Source organism: Anoplolepis gracilipes, chromosome 1 (genome assembly GCF_047496725.1).
Source record: "Anoplolepis gracilipes chromosome 1, ASM4749672v1, whole genome shotgun sequence".
Taxonomy (NCBI): domain Eukaryota; kingdom Metazoa; phylum Arthropoda; class Insecta; order Hymenoptera; family Formicidae; genus Anoplolepis; species Anoplolepis gracilipes.
The window spans coordinates 18,731,196-18,758,780 of NC_132970.1; the positions used below are offsets into that span (position 1 = coordinate 18,731,196).

General features: G+C 27.4%; 3 protein-coding genes across 4 annotated transcripts in view; 2 read left to right on the plus strand and 1 right to left on the minus strand.

Annotated features, from left to right (window-relative positions):
* LOC140663358 (uncharacterized) overlaps window positions 1-27,585 on the plus strand; it is a 146,878-nt gene that overhangs the window by 31,767 nt on the left and 87,526 nt on the right. The gene's annotated exons all lie outside the window — the stretch shown is intronic.
* Window positions 3,443-7,659, minus strand: LOC140668686 (jerky protein-like). Its single transcript, XM_072897931.1, has 2 exons — window positions 6,230-7,659; window positions 3,443-4,687 (listed from the first exon to the last, which is right to left on the minus strand). Exon 1 carries the CDS (start codon window positions 7,418-7,420, stop codon window positions 6,407-6,409), a length of 1,014 nt encoding a protein of 337 aa, XP_072754032.1. The 5' UTR covers window positions 7,421-7,659; the 3' UTR covers window positions 3,443-4,687; window positions 6,230-6,406.
* Window positions 10,541-14,928, plus strand: LOC140667644 (uncharacterized). Its single transcript, XM_072895785.1, has 2 exons — window positions 10,541-12,586; window positions 14,158-14,928. Exon 1 carries the CDS (start codon window positions 11,043-11,045, stop codon window positions 12,531-12,533), a length of 1,491 nt encoding a protein of 496 aa, XP_072751886.1. The 5' UTR covers window positions 10,541-11,042; the 3' UTR covers window positions 12,534-12,586; window positions 14,158-14,928.

Below are 27,585 nucleotides of genomic sequence, written 5' to 3' on the forward strand. Positions count from 1 at the left end.
CGAAATATTGTGACATAAATAATATCACTATAGGGAGTTAGTATTTTATAGCTTGACTGCGTCACTGGAGGGATTCAGTGCTCCAGTATATAACGTACGGAGGAATCGTCGATGGTTCCATTTCCATTGCAAATCTTTATTGCCTCGATGCGGCTGCAGGTCAGTTTTATCAGTGCGGAGTCATTCGTTTTCTTTATACCGGTACCGTCTCATGAAAATGAGACTCGGCCATTCATTCTTTTTGGTAATGGAATCGATTCGTTCACCACTCTTTTATTTCATTCATATATCCGCATTTTGCATCTATTTTTATCTATTTATCCTTAGATCTTCTGTTTTTATAATTTACGATTATTTGTACAATTATTTTAAAACGTTCCAAATTATATTGCTACATGATAGCTCAAAATTATTAAATTTCAAATCGAACGCGTTTTTTAATATATATATATATATATATATTTTTTTTTTGAGGATTTAAAAAATTAATACAATAAATGTATTATTATATTAAACATGTATAGAAAGAATTTGAAGAAAATAAAAATAAAATTGCGAGAAATTTTAAAAAATTTATTTATATTCACACGCATTTATAACATTTGACGAAATGAAGAAGTTTAAGGAAAATACTACATCTATTTATATTACTTGAATGTCAAATAATTCGTGGAGAAAATAAAATCCCAAACGACTGATCCCATCACGAAGTCATCTGGCGAAAGTTTCGTCGAGTGCAATATCCAAGAAGCAATATCGCCGATGCTCATATCGTTACTGATTCGGTACGTACGCGCGAAAAGCGCACACTGTGCCGCAGATTGAAGAGCAATCCATCGGGGCGCCATACCTGTCGATGTTTGAGGAAAAAAAAGAGTTATTGAACTTGGCGTGTGTCCCGCTGCACATTTCCCGCGGGTGTCCGCGACCAAAAGGAAAATAAAAGCATCGTGCTTCTCATATTCCAATCTACTATTTCGCCGTGTTATCTCTCAAACGACGAGGCGTTTTAGAAATTGTTTGCACGGTGTACAGAGATTACTTCTTCCGGTTATTTTACGCTTTCGCTTTAACGTTAAACGAAATTTTATTCTGCTTCACACGCATAAGATATTTAAAAATTTCTATTTTCTGAGAAAAATTTTCTCTAGAGCGTAGAACGCGTACGACGTACCCCATATATTTTTTATAGTCATAAAATTAATTCCACGTCGCGCGTAAAGTGGAATATGAAGTAATAAGAGAATGGAGGACGGGATTTAAAGACACAAGATTTTTGGCTTAAGACTTTCGACAATCCTGCGCGGATCCGCCTTATCCTCGTCTAGATCGGGATTATTCTGCCGACCAGGCATTAGTCGAAGAAATGCAGCAAAAGTTTTGCATCCAGCCAGCAGCATTCACCGTACAGGCGTCGGCGAAGTTTTCGCACCTGGGAGCTTTCTCGATGGGAGAGGATGCTCGCGATGCGCCTGACGTCTGCTTCGAAACTTCCGGAAGTTTTCGATTAGTTCGCGCTACGATGCATATGAAACTATTTCGCCGGATATCGAAGGTGTCCTAACTTTCATAAAGAAGGACAATTTCCGTCAGATTTGGTTATTAATAATACCTACTTATCGATAAATTTGAAAAAAATGATTAAATAAGTAATTTTTCTCTAATTTTATTAAAATTTATTCATTCTGAGAGATCTGTCATAGATTTTTATACACATAGACATACTATTATAATACTAAAGATATATTTTGATAAAGTTTTAACTTTTCTTTTTTTTATATTGATAAAAATATATATATTTTAAATGATTTTATATAATAATAAATTGAAAGTTGCGCAAAAAGCTATTAAACATCTTTATTAAAAACAGCATCTTTTATTCTATTGTGTTGATCAATTACTATACAAATCAGTTACTATATGATATATAAAAAAATTCTGTATTCAAGTATCGATATCACAAAAGTGCTTTTGTCGAATCGTATATTACTCTATTAAGTCATTGATTGTGAATCTGGATAGATTTGACATGTGTTTACTCGATTAAAAAAAAAATTAATATTTGATGTTTAACAAGAGGTATTGTGACATTTTATTACCTTTTGTGCGATAAAATACTAGGGTTCTTGGCCAAAGGAATGGCCGAAGGAGAGTGGGTCAAAGTGGATCGTAAAAACTTATGCGGGGGGCGGGTACGTGATATTAATGTTGCGAACTCGCGGCTGCACTTTGCAGGCAGCACGCGGGTCTACAAGGCCACAATAAGCCATTGTGGATCAGCAAAGTAGTTTCCGATATCGACCGATAAATTCAAATGTGCTCTTGAGCAGCCATCGAGGCGCCACGCCCGCGGCACGTGCGTCGACAGAAAATCGTTAAAGATGCGGAATAGCACCGGCAAAAAGGAACTGGAAGAATTATAGAGACAACCGGAAAAAAGCAGCGTAAAAATCGAACATTAGCGATACGCATCATTTATTGTCAGTTTGCTCGTAAAGTAGACAATGTCATCATGTTTTTACCGATGTGACTCTAGCGTGTCTTATATTATGTAGCTTAGGCCCGATTGCGTCTCATCTCATATATATATATATATATATATACTGATCAATTAAAAAAAAACTTATAGTAATTCATTTTGGTCAAAGTTATCCAGAGTTTTGGTGAAATAGTTTTAACTAAACGTATAGGTAATTATGATACAATAATTTGGTTAATGTTAACAAATAATTTTAGTAAAACTTGACACTTGGTTAACATCAATTATGTATCAACAAAGTTTGTTATACATATAATTATTACTAAGTAATGATAAATACAACCAAACGATTAATAAGTATAAATTAATTGTTTAGTAAAAATTCAAATTGTTCGATAAATATTATCGAACTATGTGATAATTATAATGAATAATTTGGTAAATATAAATAAAATGTTATTAATAGTTATTGCATTATTTAATAAATATTATAATAATCAAATGGTACGATAAGCATTGTATAATAAAATAATTTATAAATAATAACATAATAAAGTACAGTTTAAAGAAATGAGTGAAATAGAAAATCTCTTCTTACTTTAGGGACTTATAGATTTTATTGATATATTAAAAGGTGTGTATAACTTATTATTTTTCTCTTCTTAAAGTGACTTTTTATCATTCGTTCTAGAAAGTCTTTGAGAAACTTTAAGAAAAGAAAAATAATAACCTCTATACATACCTTTTAGTATTAATGAGATTTTTAAATCTCCAAAGCAAGAGAAGATTTTCCATTCACTCACTTTTTAGAAGAACCTACATTTATGATATGAATTTTTATAATTGTTAATTGAAGCTATTTATTTATATATATTTATATTAAAATTATAGTAAAAATTCTAACTTGATCGATTAAAATATATTTATTTTCTTCAACATACATAAAAAATATTAGAGACAATAATCTGAGAATTTAATTTATTTAAAAATTTTTTTTGAGCACAATCCATGTACAAGTGACACAATTAGCGATACATTGAGTAACTATAATTAAACATTGTTTATACTAAGTATCGGACTAAATTATTACATAGTATTGATTTATTATTGATTTCTTGTTATAAATAATAAAAAACTATTATATATCGCATCATTATTATCCGAATCATATCTTTGGGTCCTTTATAAATAAACTTAAGAAATTTAATGTTATCAATGTAGTATTATGAGTTTACATAACTTAAAAGCCTTGAAGATGCAAAAAATACCATATCTTTTTGACAATTTCTGTTTAATGTTACAAAATTTACATACATATATTAATTAATATATAATATGTATAATTTTCTAACACTTTATAGTATATAAATTATTTTATTGTTTTTAAATTATTTACTTACTACTAAATATATTTACTATTCAAAGTATGATTTACTGTATTTTAATTCATTCATAACTCAAAAGACATAACGCAAAATTACATAAAACTACTCGTAAAATGCAAAATATAAAAGCAAAGTTTATAAGAAATCTTATTCTTGAAATTACTTTTACATTTTGAGTTAAAATAACGAACAATTCGCATAGGCTCTAATGAGTCTAAGAGAAATATATAATAAAAGATAAAAACAGGTAGTGTAATTTGGATTTAACAAATTGGAAAAGATAAAAAATCAGAGCCAATCAGCAGATTAGATATCATCATAAATGCGATCGAATATAAATTAAAATAAAAAAACAAATCTAATTACAATATCAGACTTTCGTGTCTTTGCTTTATGATAATTTTTACTGGTACGAAAACAAAATAATTGAAATGTTACTAATTATGTTATGTTAATATCATGTCGGTCAAAAGGTATAAAATTAAAAATATTATTAATAAATATCGATAAAACGGCTATCTTAAAATAACGGAAAAAAGAAAAACGAATGTTTTAGGTATATATAAAGACCAATGCATAAAAATTATTTCATTATCAAGCATAAAAATTATAGTAAAACTTGAGTGATAAAGTTGTAAATGCACTTTCGCAGTAAAAATGATAAATGTAATAATGTGGTGTTTATCCTTCGCAGCAAAATTATCATAATAAATGAATTGGCCAGTATGCATCACTTTTCAATCATGACAGATGATCAAATCACGTAACTATGTCCAAATTTCAAACAGTAACATTATTTTAACGCCTAGGATGTCATTATACTCTGTAAATAAAAGAGAAGAGAGCGTGTCAAAAATAGATTGATTCTGAATTTTTTTTTTTTAGTTTTTCATTATATGTAATGAATACAATTTGTAATATATGTATATATAATTTAATCTTCAATTTTTACTTAATAAAATTATTTTAATATAAAAATCTCTTTATTTTTCATTATATTTAATAATATTACATTTAATACCGATTCAAGTTTAAAAAATATCTTTCTTCATGTATTTATTTCATGATACATATTATACATATATATGAAATATATGATGTATTTATATATTATTATATTCATGTATTCATATACTAAAATTTTTTGTTTATCATAAAAAAATATTTTAAAACAATTGTTAAATTGCCAAGGTTATTAAAATCGTGATATAATATCAAATATGACATTATTCAAATAATTATATATATATATAATATTTATTTGTAAAGTTCTTCAGAATTTACTAATTAAAACTAATAAAATAAATTGTATAGTACAACGCATACAATGATTATAACTGAAATAAAGAGTAGGACTTACAGATACTATCGAATAGAGAATTATCAGAATACATTATAGTATAATTATTAATTATTAATTATGATATGTCAATTTTTATTCTCATTGGTCCTAAAAAGATTAAAAGTCGTAAAAAATAATGTACCAAAAAAATTAATTCTTCTGTTAGCTTGCAAAATGCTATAATTAAAACAAAACGCTATATAAAACAAAATTCACCAAAATTTATGTACCAGAAATATTCTGTAGAAATCAATATTAAAAATTTAATAAGCAGATTTTAAAAAGAAATACAAACAAATCAAGAACATCTTAGGTTATCATTTACGTTTAAAAATATTATGTTTGTCTGATAATGATAAAACTTATAATAATTTAATAATTCGTGACACATAAAATGTTCAATAAAATACATAAAATATTCGAAAAAAAAATCCTTTTTGAATATACTGAAATTTATAACAGCTTTCTCAAAATATGAATTACAATTATTTTATTTATGTAAAATTATATATTATATAAAACAGAAACCAAAGGCTAATTTTTATTTTAACTCACAAATTATATAAAAGGCTAAAGATGTTTTGCGCAATGTTTAATTCATGAATTTCAAAATGTATTATATTTATTAACTTTTGACAAAGCTGATCTGGCCAGTTTCTTTTTAATATGTTTCAAAAGTTTTTCTAGATTTTTGTAAAATTGTGTTTCTTAGCACATATACGTACATAGAGTTTATTATAAATTTCAAACAATCAGTTATACAAATTAATTGTATTAAAATATGTTATTATTTATATTAATTAAACTTATATTTAAAAATTACTTTTAAGTAGAAAAAACTATTGTTTATTATTGATGTGGTAACAGCTAACAAAAGAACAGCAAAAAAAAAATTCTGAATGTGTAAAAGCTATTTAATATCTATGTATAAAATATTTACTTCGTCAAAGTTAAATAGATTAAGTTAATGACATAATAACAATTTAGATATTATTAATTAAACATAAAATTTTACAAACTTACTCTGATTTAATTTTCTTCTCTTTTTTATTTCTTTATAGATGACAATAGTTCTACTATATGTCTTTCAGATCGGTTTCTTCCTGTCGAAAGATTTCAGCACGGCTGGTCTGCGAATCTCCTAGTGTTGCTTTGAAAACGGTGCTTTCCTCTATTATATTTTCTTCTCTTCTATGTTTCTTAGTAGGTGTCTCCAGTGATTTCTTCTATAGCGGCCTCTTCCTGTTGTAATTTTTCAGGATCGCTGTTTTGCGGATCTTCTGGTACTTCTTTAAAAACGGTGTTTTCCTCTATTACATTTTTATTTAACTCCAATTTCGGAGTACCAAAACTTGGTGACGGATTATTCTCTTCCATAGACAGCACTGGTTCTACTATTTCTCCAATAGTGGCCTCTTCCTTTTGTAATTTTTTAGGACCGCTGCTCTGCAGATCTTCTGGTATTTCTTTAAAAACGGTGTTTTCCTCTATTACATTTCTTTGAAAAAGTTTATTCCACAAATGAAAATATACTTTATCTTGAAACGAGGTTGTCCACGAATTACTGATAAAGTTGAGACAATCTTTAATGTTGGTAGAATTTGGGAATGTATGGTTTCGAATTTTCTGTCTAAAGTTTATTATTAGATTCTTATGTAATGGTTGAAGATGTGTTACATAGCATGTTGGAAAATACATTGTCTCGAAATCACTTTCTTTGACTTCCAGTAACGAACTAAATTCTTTGCAAACTTTAAGAAGTAAAATTACTTTATTGTTTACATTTTTTGCTTTCATTTTTTGATATTTTCTTACATGTTCCATGAAGTAGTTTCTATACCAATATGCGAAAATTTCTGATTCCTTTGTTAACATATCTTGTTCTGTCTTAGAAATGAATTCGGATTGATCTATCGCGTATTCTTTAATTTTTTCATTGTCATTTTTAAAAATAAAAAAAGGTGGTAGTTTATTACTATTTGTGGCATTTGCACAAAATACAGCAGTTATTTGGACTTCTTTAAACTTTTCTATGTTAACTATTTTATTTACGTTTTTCATAAGCATAGTTTCCCACGATTCAAAAGTCGTTTTTACCATGTTATAAACATTATCTTCAATAATATTTTTCTCTTTCAATCGGTCATTGAATTTTTGAATAAAATTAGCGACAGCAAGAGGTTGGTTGGTCCATAAATCGGTAGGATGAGCCATTGAAATGCTGCTGTTTCCTTGTTGAATCGAAAGAGATGTTGCTTACTGATGCACTTAACTAATATATTATATATATAAAATACAGTTACTTTATAAATTAAAAATTATATACATAATTACTTTCACAATTATTTTTTGGAAACAATTTCACATATATGTTACTGATTTCAATGATGCTTTGAAAACTGTAGCACACGATGTGAGCTTTTGAAATATTGAAATTATACTAACGACTGAGCTGTTGTTATGGTTGGTTTGCTCTTGTGGAGGACTTTTCCAAATAAATACGCACAATAATATTATTAAAGTTGTGTATCGACTGTTGACTCACTGACGACAGTATTTCCTTATGTTTATTATTTAAGCGTACAGTAATGTTAATTGGCTAAAATATTTATATTACTTATAATTTACAAGACAACAAAATTAGAAAAGAAAAAAATGATAAAGCGTACGTAAAACTGTTTGACATGACGAATTTATTTATTCTGTTTTACTATGAGTCTATATATTATATATATATAATTAGATATAATAAATAAAAATTATTTTATATTTTATTTTTCAAGTCTTGCAAAGAGCTTGAAACTCTTTTACTTAAAAAAATATACTATTAATATTTAATCATTGAGCAGTTGTTAAAGTATTCATATTAAAATTATAGTAAAAATTCTAACTTGATCGATTAAAATATATTTATTTTCTTCAACATACATAAAAAATATTAAAGACAATAATCTGAATTTAATTTATTTTAAAAGTTTTTTTTTGAGCACAATCCATATACAAGTGACACAATTAGCGATACATTAAGTAATTAATTAAGCATTGTTTACAATAAATATTGGACTAAATTATTACATAGTATTAATTTATTATTGATTTCTTGTTATAAATAATAAAAAACCATTTATTTCACATCATTATTATTGAAATCATATCTTTGGGTTTCTTTATAAATAAACTTAACAAATTTAATGCTAGCAATGTAGTAATTATGCGTTTACATAACTTAAAAGCCTTGAAGATGCAAAAAATACTATATCTTTTTAACAATTTCTGTTTAATGTTACAAAATTTACATACATATATTAATTAATATATACTATGTATTAAAATATGTATGTAAATATGTATATATAATTTTCTAACACTTACAATGCATAGGTTATTTTATTGCTTTTAAATTATTTATGTACTACCAAATGTATTTATTATTCAAAGAATGATTTACTGTATTTTAATTCATTTATAACTCAAAAGACAAAACGCAAAATTACATAAAACATACCCGTGAAAATTTCTTTTATATTGGTAACATCGACATAATACATATTTTTTAGTTTTTAAATAAATATTATAAGAATTTATCGAGACGGTCTGAACTCTTTGTAAAATGCCAAATATAAAAGCAAAAGTTTATAAAAAATTTTATTCTTAAAATTATTTTTATTCTTTTAGTTAAAATAACGAATAAATCGCATAGGCTCTAACGAGTCAAAGAGAAATATATAATAAAAGATAAAAATCAGAGCCAATCAGCAGATCAGATATCATCATAAATGCGATCAAATATAATTTAAAATTAAAAAACAAATCTTATTACAATATCAGACTTTCGAGCCTTTTTTTATGATCATTTTTAGTGATACGAAAACAAAATAATTGAAACGTTACTAATTATGTTATGTTAATATCATGACGGTAAAAAAGAACTGACATTTTGACCGCACATCTTTAATTTTATATCTTTTGATCTTTATTTTAACTTTCAAAGTAATAATAAAGGTCAAAAGATATAAAATTAAAAATATTAATAAATAACGATAAAACGGCTTTCTTAAAATAACGGAAAAAAGAAAAACGAATGTTTTAGGTATATATAAAGACCAATGCATAAAAATTATTTCATTATCAAGCATAAAAATTATAGTAAAACTTGAGTGATAAAGTTGTAAATGCACTTTCGCAGTAAAAATGATAAATGCAATAATGTGGTGTTTATCCTTCGCAGCAAAATTATCATAATAAATGAATTGGCCAGTATGCGTCACTTTTCAATCATGACAGATGATCAAATCACGTAACTATGTCCAAATTTCAAACAGTAACATTATTTTAACGCCTAGGATGTCATTATACTCTGTAAATAAAAGAGAAGAGAGCGTGTCAAAGACAGATTGATTCTGAATTTTTTTTTTTAGTTTTTCATTATATGTAATGAATACAATTTGTAATATATGTATATATAATTTAATCTTCAATTTTTACTTAATAAAATTATTTTAATATAAAAATCTTTTTATTTTTCATTATATTTAATAATATTACATTTAATACCGATTCAAGTTCGAAAAATATCTTTCTTCATGTATTTATTTCATGATACATATTATACATATATATGATGTATTTATATATTATTATATTCATGTATTCATGTATTAAAATTTTTTGTCTATCATTAAAAAAATATTTTAAAACAATTGTTAAATTGCCAAGGTTATTGGAATCGTGATATAATATCAAATATGACATTATTCAAATAATTATAAATATATATAATATTTATTTGTAAAGTTCTTCAGAATTTACAAATTAAAACTAATAAAATAAATTGTATAGTATAACGCATACAATGATTATAACTGAAATAAAGAGTAGGACTTACAGATACTATCGAATAGAGAATTATCAGAATACATTATAGTATAATTATTAATTATTATTAATTATGATATGTCAATTTTTATTCTCATCAGTCCTAAAAGAATTAAAAATGTCGTTAAAAATAATGTACCAAAAAAATTAATTTTCTTGTTATAGCTTGCAAAATGCTATAATTTCGTTGAAAGCTTTTAGTTGCACTTCAAATGCGTCATCTTCGCCGCTTTCCAATTTTTTTTTAACGATGGGTCACAAGCACTACTTAATACTTTTGTATTAAAAGTTAAAAAATTGTATACATTAATATAAAAAAATAATATACTATTAATAAAATTCAACTATTATATGACTATACTATTAATAAAATTCAATAATTTAAAAAATGGCATATATTTTAACAAAAAATGTATTAGTCTGGGCTATATTTATATAAATTCCCATGTATTAAAAATAATTGATGAAAAAATTAACAAGATTGTAAAATAATGCATTTCTTGACAAACCGCTTTATCATTTTTTTCTTTTCTAATTTTGTTGTCTTGTAAATTATAAGTAATATAAATATTCTAGCCAATTAACATTACTGTACGCATAAATAATAAACATAAGAAAATACTGTCGTCAGTGAGTCAACAGTCGATACACAACTTTAATAATATTTTTGTGCGTATTTATTTGGAAAAGTCCTCCACAAGAGCAAACCAACCATAACAACAGCTCAGTCGTTAGTATAATTTCAATATTTCAAAAGCTCACATCGTGTGCAACAGTTTTCAAAGCATCATTGAAATCAGTAACATATATGTGAAATTGTTTCCAAAAAATAATTGTGAAAGTAATTATGTATATAATTTTTAATTTATAAAGTAATTGTATTTTATATATATAATATATTAGTTAAGTGCATCAGTAAGCAACATCTCTTTCGATTCAACAAGGAAACAGCAGCATTTCAATGGCTCATCCTACCAATTTTCGGACCAACCAACCTCTTGCTGTCACTGATTTTATTCAAAAATTCAATGACCGATTGAAAGAGAAAAATATTATTAAAGATAATGTTTATAACATGGTTAAAACGACTTATAAATCGTGGGAAAATATGTTCAAGAAAAACGTAAATAAAATAGTTAACATAGAAAAGTTTAAAGAAGTCCAAATAATTGTTATATTTTGTGCAAATGCCACAGATAGTAATAAACTACCACCTTTTTTTATTTTTAAAAATGGCAATGAAGAAATTAAAGAATATGCGAAGGATCAATCCGAATTCATTTCTAAGACAGAACGAGATATGTTAACAAAGGAATCAGAAATTTTCGCATATTGGTATAGAAACTACTTCATGGAATATGTAAGAAAATATCAAAAAATGAAAGCAAAAAATGTAAACAATAAAGTAATTTTACTTCTTAAAGATTGCAAAGAATTTAGTTCGTTACTGGAAGTCAAAGAAAGTGATTTCGAGACAATGTATTTTCCAACAAACTATTTAACAGATCTTCAACCATTACATAATAATCTAATAATGAACTTCAGACAGAAACTTCGAAAGCATACATTCTCAAATTCTATCAACATTAAAGATTGTCTCAACTTTATCAGTAATTTGTGGACAACCTCGTTTCAAGATAAACTATATTTTCATTTGTGGAATAAACTTTTTCAAAGAAATGTAATAGAGGAAAACACCGCTTTTAAAGAAATACCAGAAGATCCGCAGAACAGCGGTCCTAAAAAATTACAAAAGGAAGAGGCCACTATTGGAGAAATAGTAGAACCAGTGCTGTCTATGGAAGAGAATAATCCGTCCACAAGTTTTGGTACTCCGAAATTGGAGTTAAATAAAAATGTAATAGAGGAAAACACCGCTTTTAAAGAAGTACCAGAAGATCCGCAAAACAGCGATCCTGAAAAATTACAACAGGAAGAGGCCATTATAGGAAAAATAGTAGACATAGTGCTGTCTATGGAAGAGAATAATCCGTCCACAAGTTTTGGTACTCCGAAATTGGAGTTAAATAAATATGTAATAGAGGAAAACACCGTTTTTAAAGAAGTACCAGAAGATCCGCAAAACAGCGATCCTGAAAAATTACAACAGGAAAAGGCCATTATAGGAAAAATAGTAGACATAGTGCTGTCTATGGAAGAGAATAATCCGTCAACAAGTTTTGGTACTCCGAAATTGGAGTTAAATAAAAATGTAATAGAGGAAAACACCGTTTTTAAAGAAGTACCAGAAGATCCGCAAAACAGTGATCCTGAAAAATTACAACAGGAAGAGGCCGCTATAGAAAAAACACTGGAGACACCTACTAAGAAACATAGAAGAGAAGAAAATATAATAGAGGAAAGCACCGTTTTCAAAGCAATACTAGGAGATTCGCAGACCAGCCGTGCTGAAATCTTTCCACAGGAAGAAACCGATCTGAAAGACATATAGTAGAACTATTGTCATGTATAAAGAAATAAAAAAGAGAGGAAAATTAAATCAGAGTAAGTTTGTAAAATTTTATGTTTAATTAATAATATATAAATTGTTATTATGTCATTAACTTAATCTATTCAACTTTGACGAAGTGAATATTTTATACATAGATATTAAATAGCTTTTACACATTCAGAATTTTTTTTTGCTGTTCTTTTGTTAGCTGTTACCACATCAATAATAAACAATAGTTTTTTCTACTTGAAAGTAATTTTTAAATATAAGTTTAATTAATATAAATAATAACATATTTTAATACAATTAATTTGTATAACTGATTGTTTGAAATTTATAATAAACTCTATGTACGTATATGTGGTAAGAAACACAATTTTACAAAAATCTAGAAAAACTTTTGAAACATATTAAAAAGAAATTGGCCAGATCAGCTTTGTCAAAAGTTAATAAATATAATACATTTTGAAATTCATGAATTAAACATTGCGCAAAACATCTTTAGCCTTTTATATAATTTGTGAGTTAAAATAAAAATTAGCCTTTGGTTTCTGTTTTATATAATATATAATTTTACATAAATAAAATAATTGTAACTCAAATTTTGAGAAAGCTGTTATAAATTTCAGTATATTCAAAAAGGATTTTTTTTCAAATATCTTATGTATTTTATTGAACATTTTATGTGTCACGAATTATTAAATTATTATAAGTTTTATCATTATCAGACAAACATAATATTTTTAAACGTAAATGATAACCTAAGATGTTCTTGATTTGTTTGTATTTCTTTTTAAAATCTGCTTATTAAATTTTTAATATTGATCTCTATAGAATATCTCTGGTAAATAAATTTTTGTGAATTTTGTTTTATATAGCATTTTGTTTTAATTATAGCATTTTGCAAGCTAACAGAAGAATTAATTTTTTTGGTACATTATATATATATATATATATATATTATATATTTTTTACGACTTTTTTAATCTTTTTAGGACCAATGAGAATAAAAATTGACATATCATAATTAATAATTAATAATTATACTATAATTTATTTTATTCTGATAATTCTCTATTTGATAGTATTTATAGGTCCTACTTTTTATTTCAGTTATAATCATTGTACGCGTTATACTATACAATTTATTTTATTAGTTTTAATTTACAAATTCCGAAGAACTTTACAAATAAATATTATATATATATATAATTATTTGAATAATGTCATATTTGATATTATATCACGATTCCGATAACTTTGGCAATTTAACAATTGTTTTAAAATATTTTTTTAATAATAGACAAAAAATTTTAATACATGAATACATGAATATAATAATATATAAATACATGTATGTCATATATATATAATATGTATCATGAAATAAATACATGAAGAAAGATATTTTTCGAACTTGGATCGGTATTAAATGTAATGTTATTAAATATATAATGAAAAATAAAGAGATTTTCATATTAAAATATTTTTATTAAGTAAAAATTGAAGATTAAATTATATATACATATATTACAAATTGTATTCATTACATATAACGAAAAACTAAAAAAATAAATTCAGAATCAATCTGTCTTTGACACACTCTCTTCTCTTTTATTTACAGAGTATGATGACATCCCAGGCGTTAAAATAATGTTACTGTTTGAATTTCATACATGATTACGCGATTTGATCATCTGTCATGATTTAATAGTGATGCACACTGGCCAATTCATTTATTATGATAATTTTGCTGCGAAGGATGAACATCACATTATTGTATTTGTCATTTTTACTGCGAAAGTGCGTTTACAATTTTGTCGCTCAAGTTTTACTATATTTTTTATGCTTGATAATTAATTAATTTTTATGCATTGTTCTTTACATATATCTGAAACATTCATTTTTCTTTTTTGTGTTACTTTAAGATAGCCGTTTTATCGATATTTATTAATAATATTTTTAATTTTATACCTTTTGGCCGACATGATATTAACATAACATAATTAATAACATTTCAATTATTTTGTTTTTGTACCAGTAAAAGTATCAAAAAGGCTCGAACAGAAATTGTTAAAAAGATATGATATTTTTTGCATCTTCAAGGCTTTTAAGTTATGTAAACTCATAATACTACATTGATAGCATTAAATTTCTTAAGTTTATTTATAAAGGACCCAAAGATATGATTTCGATAATAATGATGCGATATATAATAGTTTTTTATTATTTATAACAAGAAATCAATAATAAATGAATACTATGTAATAATTTAGTCCGATACTTATTATAAACAATGTTTAATTATAGTTACTCAATGTATCGCTAATTGTGTCACTTGTAAATGGATTGTGCTCAAAAAAAATTTTTAAAATACATTAAATTAAGATTATTGCCTCTAATATTTTTTATATATGTTGAAGAAAATAAATATATTTTAATTGATCAAGTTAGAATTTTTTTACTATAATTCGAACCATAAATCAAACATTTTATTTGTGTCATGATTTTAAATTATGATAATATTTTTAATAGTGTCAAACAAGTATACTTTTAAGTTTAAAAGTAAATGTCATCTCAAGATATTTTTAGTACCTTTTTTTAAATGCCACTATTTGTTAAACATTTTAATGCTGATTTCTACAGTGTATCTCTAATAGATTCTTATAAACATTTAAGCGGTGCCTTGTGCATTGTTACAAAATTTTAACGTTAATGTAAAAGAAATGTCTGTACAATATATGTCAGACGGAAGTCGAAACGTTAGAGCATTTAGCAAATAACTGTATTATTAAGGGGATGCTGGAGTACGGACTGAGATCTAATCTAAGCAATTTATACATATAAAATAAAATAAGTTTGCGAGGTAAGAAATGCATGAAAGAATATTTGTGAAAGAATATTTTAGAAATGAGTTTAGAAGTCTAAGTAACAAACATTTTCTTGAATAAAATGTTGTGCAGTAACAGTCTTTTCCCTTTCAATTCTTCGTCTCCTTTATTATCGCACAAACTATTATTTAACTATCGCTTTATCTCTATTCCTTATCTCTTGCTCTTTTTCCTTTTTATTCTTTGTCTCCTTTATTATTACAAAAACTATTATATAACTATCCAAATTCGCATGACATAATTTGATAGCTGCAAACGACCCGAATGAAGCAAGCACATAGAGCACACGAACGAAATATTCAATTAGCATCGCGGAAAAGAGGCTTCAACATTTCGATATACAGTCGGACCTCTTATTCTACGACCCTCTTATGCTACGAAACCTCTTATCTTACGACAAAAAATCCTTTCATGCTACGACCGCAAAAGGGGCATTATACCCCCACTTTCAAATTTTTGTCGTAGGATCAAAGGTTTAAGGGGAAGATTCCGGATCGAAAATGTCGTAGGATAAGAGGTCCAACTGTATTCGAGTTCGAGGTTTCACGCACTTTTTAAGAAGGGAGGATTATATAAAGAAAATTTATTTTATATCTACACATTTTGACATTTGATTGAAAATACATTTTTGATATATAATTATTAAGAATAATATATGTAAGTTTATATTCTGAAAAATATTACAACGCACATAAGTACACATGTATGCTCTATAATTTTATTTTATTATTTATTTTGTGTAGGGAAGAAACATGAAATTAATTTCATAAATTGTGATGTCTAGTATACTTCGGTTATTGCAAGATCTAATTTTGCGTTATTATACTAATATCATCAATATTCTACGATGATTTAGTTGCGCGTAAATAAGATAATCCTTAGATGGATTCAAATTGGAGAACATTTGATTATTTTCAAATCCGCGGATTTCGAGCATTATTCAGTGACGAGTGCACAGTTCAGCTAAAATCGATTATGTCGCGTGCTTGAGATCAAATCGAGAAGAGATACTGGGCACTTCTGTTGTCAATCAGAAGAGAGGAAACGAATCCTATGTAAGGAAGTAGATTCGATTTCTATTTCAACTTTGAAGCATTCTTTAGAGATTCAGATCAAACTGTACGATCTGAATCTCCGTTGTGTCGGAAACAAATGTGGCCCTCTTTCCGCTGATTTTATATGTCGTGCACATATATCCAGCGGGTAAAATCGAGATGCATAGGGATATAAGCTCGAGGAAAGGTAAATCCATCGGCCAAGTTTAGTTATGTAAAGTCCTGCCTAAAGCGACATGGTTGGACTTTGCACTTGCAATTCTGAAATCCGTAGATAATTTGAGGGAAGTATACAGAATATCAAGATAAAATTTTAACTTTAGCAACGCGTGCGTATGATAATTCAGTTCAACCATGCTTTAAAATTATGTATTTTTAAAATTAATTTTTATAAGACATTTTTTAAATTAATTAAAAGAAAGCCCAACGCGCAATAATTAATTTGTATTTTATATCTACTTTCTACCTTACATATGCAAAATATTACTTCTCTTTGCTTGATTGTTGTTAAAGATACCCGTAACTTTCTTCAATTAATTTCTTAAACTTTCTTATAATTTTCTCGGATTAATTTTCCCGATAAATTGTGAGATTACTGCTGCTTTACTAACGACTTGTATGAATCTATGTCACTGTTAATATATTTCCTGCTGTATACATATGAAGTATGAAGAGGCAGGAGTTTGCTTTTACCTCGAGAGTCGCACTGCAGCTAGTTTCTCCTTAATTTCTAATCTCTCAAAGGAGTTGTTCGTTAGATTAGTCTTTGCAGAATTCCTGTAGCAATCGCAATCGTTAGTCTTTCCATTCCACTCTCAACATCATCATCGTTCCACCATTCCTGGAGCAGTTATTTTAATATCCTTCAATATTCTTTTGAGTGACACAGTGTGTGCACGAAACGAATACCTTTGTTCCATTAAATTGAGATAAGCCTATACTCTTAATATAATACACATCTTTTTTCTAAAATATATAACTTTATTAAAATATATAGATTTTATTTTTTTTCTTTATGTAAAACATTTTAAAAATATATTTATTACAAAATATATATATATAAAAGTTATAATATAATATCAAAATATTTTTATATTACGAAAGGGACACACATACAACGTTCGTCAACATTTCGTAGCGCTAACTAATCTAAATTTATGCTTCTTGATATACTTCATTAAAAGTTTCTTGCTCTTCAAAGGGCTGTGACAGTTTGTAGAATTTGCCAGCTGTTGGCTATCGGAAACTGAGCTTCTTTAGCAGCTAGCTTCTGCTGCTGATATTTATATCTGCTATTTAGTCTATCTAATTTAGTACTTCTCCAAATAAGTAATTCAATTGTTATTTAAAACGTTTCCTATTCGAAGAAAATTCTAGATTTTCATTGATCTCTGAAGAAACTTAATTTATTTTTTTTAATATATTAATAAATCATAAATTTACTAAAAAATCTTACTTTGTATTTTGCTATTTTAAATATAATAAAGTTTGTTTAAAATTTGCAATGTTCCATATCAATATCCCTTTATGTCAAACTTGTGTTAAATCTGCGTTTGAAAAAGATTATATTTTGCGGGATTTTTAAACAAGAGTGATCAGTTTCTAGTCGTGTCTACGTCATTTGTAGACAGCACTTTGATAACTTTCTTAAGAAACGAACGAAGAGAGAAAATGAAGTGAATCCTCGGAATGCTCGGTCGTCAGTGTTGCTACGTTTCTTGATTGCAAAAATGCTAAAAGAAAAGAAAAGTTGCTTCTCCGCAGATCTAAGATAACGAGCAGTCTTGATGATTATTCCCGCGATGAAATGCTCATCTCGCTATTGGCGCGTTTCACGAGAAAACAGAATTATTCGTTGATTTCTTCTCTACCGAGGCTTGTACCACCCGGCTATTTAATTAAGGAATTACAGACGCTCGTTTTGTCCTCAGAAGAGCGTCCATTTGTAATTCCTGCGCATTTTTGTTCCTCTTGTCTTTCGGCATTTTACCCGTCTTTTATCTCCTCGCAATCTGACGGCTTAAGAAAAACATAACCCGAAAGCAATTCACAGGACGAAATGTGAATATTCATGTCTTCGACTACAACGAATAGAAAAGCAAATTGAAGTTAGAACATTGAATTATCACAATTTATTCGTTCAATAGGCATTTATTATATATAATTACGAATTTTCTACATTCTATATATATTCTGTTATTCTACAGAATAGCAATAGTGTTTCATCATGTAATTTATGATAATTTGATAAACAAGCATTTAAATTAAAGAAAACATATATATATATATATATATATATATATATATATATATATGAGTGTGTGTGTGTATGTAAAAGCATAAACAATAATAAATTAATTTATACATAATATATGCATAATATATACTATATCTACACATATATATTCATTTGCATTGAACAATGATTACCGATAGAACGAAATGTATACTGTTAGTTCCAGCGATAATTCACAACAATGGATGTTTTCATAATGATGCGTACATGTTTCATTGCATGTAGTTGTAGATAAAATTGTGCTATTTTGCTAACATCAATAAAATTATGCTATTGCGCAATGAAATTATGCTACTGCGCTTATTTCGTAATTATGTAAGCAAGTTAGTTTATTTATTGCTAATAATGAATCATTATTTATTAATCTTGGCTTGTTAAAGAATTTCTTGTTCAGCTAGCTTTATTTTTTATGCATATAAACATATTACTTTTTTCAAATTAATAATTAAAGTAAATTATTTATTGTTGTGTATAACTGTTGTATACATATATAATAAAAATTGTAATATGTAAATTTTATATATATATACACATAAATTTTAATGTAAATTATTTATTAATAATTCATGATTATCTCTATAAAATTACGAAGAAAAAACTTGCCATGAATAGCCATGAGGCAAATACGGATGACGCGTGCGTATAGCGATATTTATAACTTATTTCTGAAAAATTCATTCTTCAAATAAAACTTTATTATGTATGGTTGAATTTGTCATTAAATATGCTATAAGTTTTGTTACAAGACTAAAAATTTTCAAAAATTGATGAGAGGGAGAAGGATTGCGGAAAATATAACATTGTAAAAAATTTAATTGCATTGTTATAAAGTACATTAAAAGTCATAAAATTTTTATTCAAAAATTTTTTATATCCTTTTTTATATTTTTTAAATATATTTTTTGTTATATCTTTTATCATTTTGTGTGACGGTATTTGCTCAAGAATATAACAATTGTTTTATTAAGAGGGTATTTCACCCTTTCAACGGCCGTTAGGGAATAAATAAAAATATATATCTCTTATTTTTATCTAGACTATAACATATTCAAAGCTTATAAAACTTAGAGACAAACACTTCCATATCTTTTCTTGTTAGATTATCCTTTATCTCTGGTATCGTGCTATATCGGTAATCAAAGGATACTTGTCCTCAATTCTTGAAAGTTCCGGGTATAAAAGAAGCATCACAGAGTTTACTAAGCTAAATCCGCAGAAATTGGTGCTTATACTTTCTGGCGCTCACGTATATTTCGACGAGTAATCGTTTCGAATTAATAGATTAGCAATACGTTGCAAGTTGTTATCGTTTATAATCTTTTAATTTATTATCGTATCTAATCATTTAATGCGATTAAAATTGTTCGCAAAATTGGATTACGTATTAATATGTATTTGTACAATATAATACTGGCTCTTATTTTAATTGAATTTTAATTTAAGACGTAATTATAAATTAACTATTTTATAATCTGGTAAGTTGGTAAGAAAAAGAAGATTTGGCAAAAAAGTATGTTTGGTTAAATTAATTCTTCAAATTCGTTAGAAATTTTAAGAGGTTGTAGAGAAATATCCGAGACGTTTCAGAGACATACTATGCGACAGTACTTTCACGCAAAAAGTTATCTCAGAAATGTCAATAGGAAAAAAACTCGATTTTGCTGAAAGCAACAATACGTATTATTTGCGAATTTGCTACGATTGTAACTGTTGGACAAAGAGATTGAAATTTCTTAAAAGAGAGAAAGATAGACGGGAGAAGAAAATCTAGAATCATGAAAATAAATGAGAAAAAGATGAGAAAAAATACAAATGAAAAGTTTGTAGAAATCTCGCGAATGGAACACACTTTTGCGATATGTACATTGAAAGCTTTTGGCAGAGTTTGTCGAGAAAAAGATCGCAACGACCGCGATGTCTGTAGAATATTGTAACTCTTTCAATTCTCCTGTACATTTTTTAGCATCAATTAAACATCGATTATATTGTATGTCGTACTCCCAAGTGTAGCGATATTCGTAAAATGTGCAGGAAAAGTTGTTGGAAATATAATAGAAAAGTTTACTGTCGCTAGAATGTAATATATATTGTAGATCAAGCTTGATATATATAGATAAAATTAAAATATAATATTTTATATTATAAATATTTAAGTTTAGAGTTCGAATATAAAAATATAATATTCTAATATACTCTATTTTATATATATATTAATATATATGTATATATTTATATAAAATATATAACGCGCAATATGCACAATTCCCATAAACTATCTAAGAAAATTTGACTTTGAAATGTTGTTCAAGAATTTATGGAATTTCAGAATTTCGTAGTTGGAAATTATAAGATCATTATTCTGTCCGATTGCATGTTGGCGAAGTTTCGAGTTTCGCAAATTGAAGTGAAAGAATTTTATGCCAAAAATATTCTGTGCCAAAGTGCTATTTCAGTTTTCTCGCTCGCAATCTGCGACAAGTTCCATCTCTTGCCCATCGTAGTTTTACAATTTATCCGTAAGTTTTGCAGTTCGCGGGAACTTCGTTAGGATGGATTGCCAGGCCGCGAGTTAACGCGTGCGAGAAGTTCCGTATGTGACTGAGAGTCTAGCTTGTAAATTTCTTTTTGCCGAACGATATATCACACGCCAGGCAATGTTAGTGGATTTTAGTCCGCGAACGATCCAATAATTCTTACAACACCTGCGCGCGAATATGGATAGATGATCCGTCCTGGCCATTTTGGCTTTCGTGACTTTACGCTACAACTTTGGCGTACTCTCGTTTTAAATAATATTACACTTTTATGTTCTACAATTTTATTCAACTTAATTTTTTTATATTGCGCTTTTCATTACAAAAGCATGAAATAAAGATAGATGCAATAATTCGAAATAATATTTGTGTATGTCTATTATTTTGAAAATAATATCAAAAATATTTATAGAGAAAGAATACTTTTTTGTTCGGGGAAAAAAAGAAAGAGAAATTTAATTATATTAAAAGAAACAGAATATTAATTATATTAAAACATTGAACATTAGCACCGATATTACAACATTAATTAATTAGCAATATTAGTGAGCTTAATTAATATTAAAATATAATAATGGCTTTTATTTTAATTAACACATATTTTTTAGTTCTATTGTAAAAGGCAACTTTCTTTTTAACGTAATTATACGTATATGGTGATTAAATAATAAATAACTGCACCAAGGGGGATCAAATAACATAGTAGTGTTTTGTGCCAAGTATCGTGTGTAGCGAAAAACAATCGCGTACAGTATGTATATACACATAATAGGCAAGAGTACTCGAGATTTTCAGTTTTGAATAACTGTTTAATTTGATTGAGTCTTTATTAGGCTTACTTGATAGTTTGAGTTTGAATTATATGTAAAAAAAGTCTTTATATTTTTGGTTCTATATATACTATGAACGGAAATATGTATTGTGACGTAAAGTTTCAATGTCCGTACATTAAAAAATTTTTGTATTTTTCTTGTTCTATGCTTTAAAAAAGGATATTGTTTTGTTTCTTAAAATTTACTTGTATTTTTGCAGCACCCTGCAGCTCGGTAAAAAAATTTCTCTCGAAAAATTTAAGTCAAATTCCACAAACTACAATATTTTGCTTACAAAATGCTTTTTTATAAACTTTCCTACAATTCTTTTTGGCCGAGATATATAATTTTGAAACTAAATCTGTGTTTTTCAGGCCTTGTTGTCGAGACTCGAAAAATTACGGTGAAAAATTATCGCAGACAAAAAATTAAAAAAACATTTTAAAGCTTGAAATTTCAGCTTTAAAGTGCTATCGATAGTTTTTAAAAATTTTTTAACTTTTTATATATACTATTTATAAAATAAGAAATACCGAAAATTTAAGGATGCCTGATACTTTTGACCATGGTTGTATTTACATATGCATATATATATTTATATCAGTTAACACAATTATATCAGTTAACCCTATAAGAAACCCTATAAGAAAATCCTTGTACGTTGAGGTTCAATAATATAAAATATTTTTAATTATAAGCGATTCGGGTACATATCGTTGTAAATTTCTCTCTCTCTCTCTCTCTTTCTTCTACGTATGGATTCATTAGTTGGTGCAGTTTTTTTTATATTTCATTATTTTTGTAAAAAATTAGGGCAACTATTTTACACAGCAATTTTTCTATATAATAGTTTTTTTTAACTTTTTTAAATAATACTTTTGTGTATAGAAGACACAGTAGTATCTTGCGTCAAGTACCGTATATAAATTATCTTCGAACGAAAATTAGTTTTCGTTTCGCGTATCGAGAGCGAGAGAAAAGCGTTCGCATAATTCATCCATAAATATTACCGGTCGTCTATATGCTGCGCCACGCAATTTGGTAGCAAATTTGTATGGCGCAGGTGCAAGTACACTTATGTTAAGTGCATTTTATGACGGTATACAGACATATAGGGCGTTAACATTTTCAAAACAAGCTAATTTTTCTGAATATTTTTTGTAAGCAAAATGTAAATGTAGAACCTTTAATATTTCGTGTTTGCGTACTACAGTTAAAAATATTCAACAAAATATTTTTCTTCCAACTGATATCTCGTTTACCTGGAATATTTTTGTTGGGTAAAAAATTATTTTCTCTCGTGTTACACGTTCTACAAAGAAATATTTTTACGGTAAAAAATGTTGTTTCTAACGACATTTCCGTGCATGTGTACATCTCGCAGAATAATTTTTAAAAAATAATACATTTATTGTTATATTGCAGCGTACATACTAAACCACGCCAAAGGGGGTCAAAAGCTGTGGTGGGGGTTAAAAACGTGATGTAAACTGCAGAATTAAAATTATATTGTTGCTATTTATTAACAGCATAAAGAGCAAGTTCCAGAACATTTTACATTTACTTGGCTCACTATCTTTCAATGATCAGGAGCTACAATGCGTTTCCTCGTTTCCAATTTCTGTCCTGAAGCCTCGCGGGCTTCGCTTGTTTGTTGCGCTTTGTACTTCATGTTTCTCGCTCAGCGACTTCCCTCGTGTTCTCCATTTTTATTTGCCCGTTTTAATATTACATCTACTCTGTTATGTTTCACAGTTCTCGTATAACATAGGTGTGTAACTGGAGAATAACAGAAACTCTATGAACGAAATAGAAGTGTACAATAATGTATGCAGTATCTTAACGTTTTACTCTGTGTGGTAATGTTATGACAGTTTTAAATCTCCTTTTCATTTGTTCTAGAAGTAACTCGAGATATTAATGGCATTTTGATTATTACCACAAGGCTTATATATATTACAGCATTTTAACGTGATATCCTTGCCGGGCTTAAAATGTTAATTCTGCCAGACTTAAATGATTAAAATTAGAGACTAGATTAACATTTACTTGTCCTATATTAAAACACTTGATATATGTGACGCACTTGTATTTATATATTTCTGTAGCTCTAGAATAAATACTATAATTATTAATCTTAAATTATGTTATTGTTTAGACTTACAGATCTTATGAAAAGAGTTTATTAAAAAACGTGGAAAAAAATTGTTTTAAAAAATATTAATACGCAATAAATATATACGCATATGTTATCGTAATTTAATAAAAAATGTCGAGACGCTGATAATGTTTGAATTATATGCGATTAAAGACTCTTAGATTGCAAATGGAATGCTTTGAACATCCAGAATATTATTATATAATTGAATATAAACGGAATAATCTTTAGCGATTAAAGACTTAATTTTTTTTATACTTTATTGTTGCTTTAACGTTGCAATTGCCCGGATGAGCACAAATATCAGTAGTGAATTTTGTTATATGAATCTTGCAAGAGCTACCGTGGGAATAGCGAGTAATAATTTCGTAATTACTGGGGCCTGTTGCTCCCTAGAGAGGATCTCGTCATGGCAAGTATGATTTTGCATTCGCGCCGCGGATTCTCGAAGGTATCGTTGTTGCCAGTGCAAGGCAGGATGGGGAAAAGAAGAAACGACGAGAATTCCCTTTGCGTCTCTCCCGTGGTTGTCTTCTCATCTCCGGAAATACCAGTGTTTTCCGCTCCGTCTGTCATTGTACCTTTGCTTTTGTTACTCATATTTGTTACTCTTTGTGTCCATCAGAATCTACTTTCACACATACACGCAAACGCACACCCACGTGCACTCCTACAAGCACATATACATTTCAACGATTTCTTTTTTATAATTAATAACTATATACGTATAAAATTGTCAGTATAACTATTTAATTTCTTTTTTCTCATAAATATTTTATACTAAAATATTTTGTAATAAAATAAAAACATGAATTCGGAGATATATATACAATACACATATTATGTATATTTCAGTCGATTGACAGAGAATAGGATAGAATAGAATAGAATAGAATAAGCTCTTTGAGAACCGACAATTGAGAACCGAGGCTGAATGCATTTATTAAAAATGTAAAATGTTTTAAACATTTACTTATAATGAGTATATATTCTATATGAATTATATATATATATATATATATATATATATATATATTGTATATTGTATATTGATTAATATATTTTATAGTGGAGACCTACTTATACAGTTCAGAATGTTACATAGATGTTTCTCTGATACATTGTAATATTATAATATATGGAAGTTGTGAAATGTCTCTGCAATGCTATTGCAAAATTGCGACAATATTAAAATGTTCTCAGCAATATTGCAATGTAACATTATAATAATCTTTCATTGTAACAAGTAATGCAATACATTACTGCAAACGTATTTATAAGTAATAATACAATTATAGATATTTTTTATTTTAACATTTATACAATTTTCTAAATTGTATTACGCCTGTAATGACAAATACTACTTTGTATATACATTGTATGACAAAAACGGTTGGTAATGTAATTAAATAAATAATAAAATAATTAAATTTAAATAATTTGTAAAATTTAAAATTCTATTTATATAGAATTTATATAGAAATTGGAGTTTACTATACATTTTATTTATCTTAGGCAAACAATAAACAAATGATTTTCACCTTTTCGGACATTTATTTGTCCCATTTGTAAACAATCAGTTCAATATCTGAATGTGTGTTGAGATTGTATCTTTTCAATTAAGTTGATAGAAGAATTGTATTATATTTTAATGTTACTAGTTGTGTTTTTTGCAAGCTTTTATATTATTTATATTATCTCTTATAGTATCATGGAAAAACTTGAATACGAAATAGCTAGAATACAATGCATTGCATAACAAACGGACTAGCGATTATTGAATATTGAATATTGAATATTGTTTTTATAATGTTTCTAGAACATGTCTGATAAAATATTACAGTTTCATGTTTCTACAATGTCTCTACAATATTACGCTGCAATTTGCAAAATTTGTAACATTGCTGCAACATAACTGAAACGTTTTGTGCTGTATGGATTATTTTTATGTATATTTTTTTATTCAGTATATATATCCGATATCACAATGCTTTATTCAAGCGGTAAATTTGATAAAAATTGCCACAGCTTTACCGGAGACACTTTGTAATTTGATAGCGAAATAGACCCTACGTTTACCATGAGCAAACCTCCGATTTAACGCGAATAAATTTTCGTTGCTGTCTCTTCCGTAGTGTCTTGTTTAACGTTACCTGATTGTTTCTGGTTTCTGTGCGCGATTTTAAAATGCTTGAATACGTTCATTAAATCGCTAGCATATCCATTTATATAGTGAAATGTACGTTAATTTTCAAATTATTTGCAGTTGACGATGCAAATAAAATATGAATTTATTTTTCTCTTGTAATTGATATTTTTTATATTTTGAGATTTTAACAAAATAAAATAAAATTAATATCAAATTTAATGTATATTTTATTTAAAAGATACCAAATATCATTTCATATTTTAAATCCTTTAAAGAAATTTACTACAAATCAATTAATGTGTAATTTATGTTTGACACTCATTCGCTAGAGAGATCGAGGGAATGACTCGAGAGCTTACGAGATCGAATGATTTATTATCGTAATTAATTCGGCACCAGTCTACCACTAGCTTCCGCATGAAGATATAGAACGCGAGAGATACAGAACAGAAGAAAAAGGGTCATGTCCAGGAATTATTAACGATGCCATGGATGAGCACAATTCTCGGATTTACGCTCGCGCTTCCGCCCCTCGTACACGCGAAATGTAAAAATTACATTAGTCTTCAAGCGTTGTGAAAAATTTGCTCTCTTCCATTTTGCTTTCTGCATAAATGCGGATGCGTTACGTAAATTTATCCGGAAATTTGTGTTTAGCAGTTTTCCGCCAAACTACAATGCAGAATGCAGAAATTATATTTTGCAACTGCAAAAAGTGAGGCAGTTGTAATTTGAAATCTTTTAAATTGTTCGTATATATACCTGGTATACTGAGAAAAAAAAATTATAGTTGCTTGATCCTACAATTATTTAATTGCATTAAAAAAGTTTTTTTTAGTGCAACTAAATAATTGTTGGCAAATTTAGTTTGTACAATCAATTTTTTTTTCAATATACACGCTTGCAGGACGACAGAAAACATAAAATATAATATTAAACATTTATTTTAAATTCATGATGTGTAGCATGTCTCTTGCGATTATTATTATAGGTTTAACAATTTTCCGGATAATACTCTGCACGCTGTATAGTAAATTTTGAACACAGTACCAAAAATTACCGTGCTTCTAAATGTGAGATTTCGTCGATGAAAGACTGGCTAAAAATAACCAAAGTTCATCCTGTGCATCGAAGTTTCTTTCATGCAAGGTTCCTAT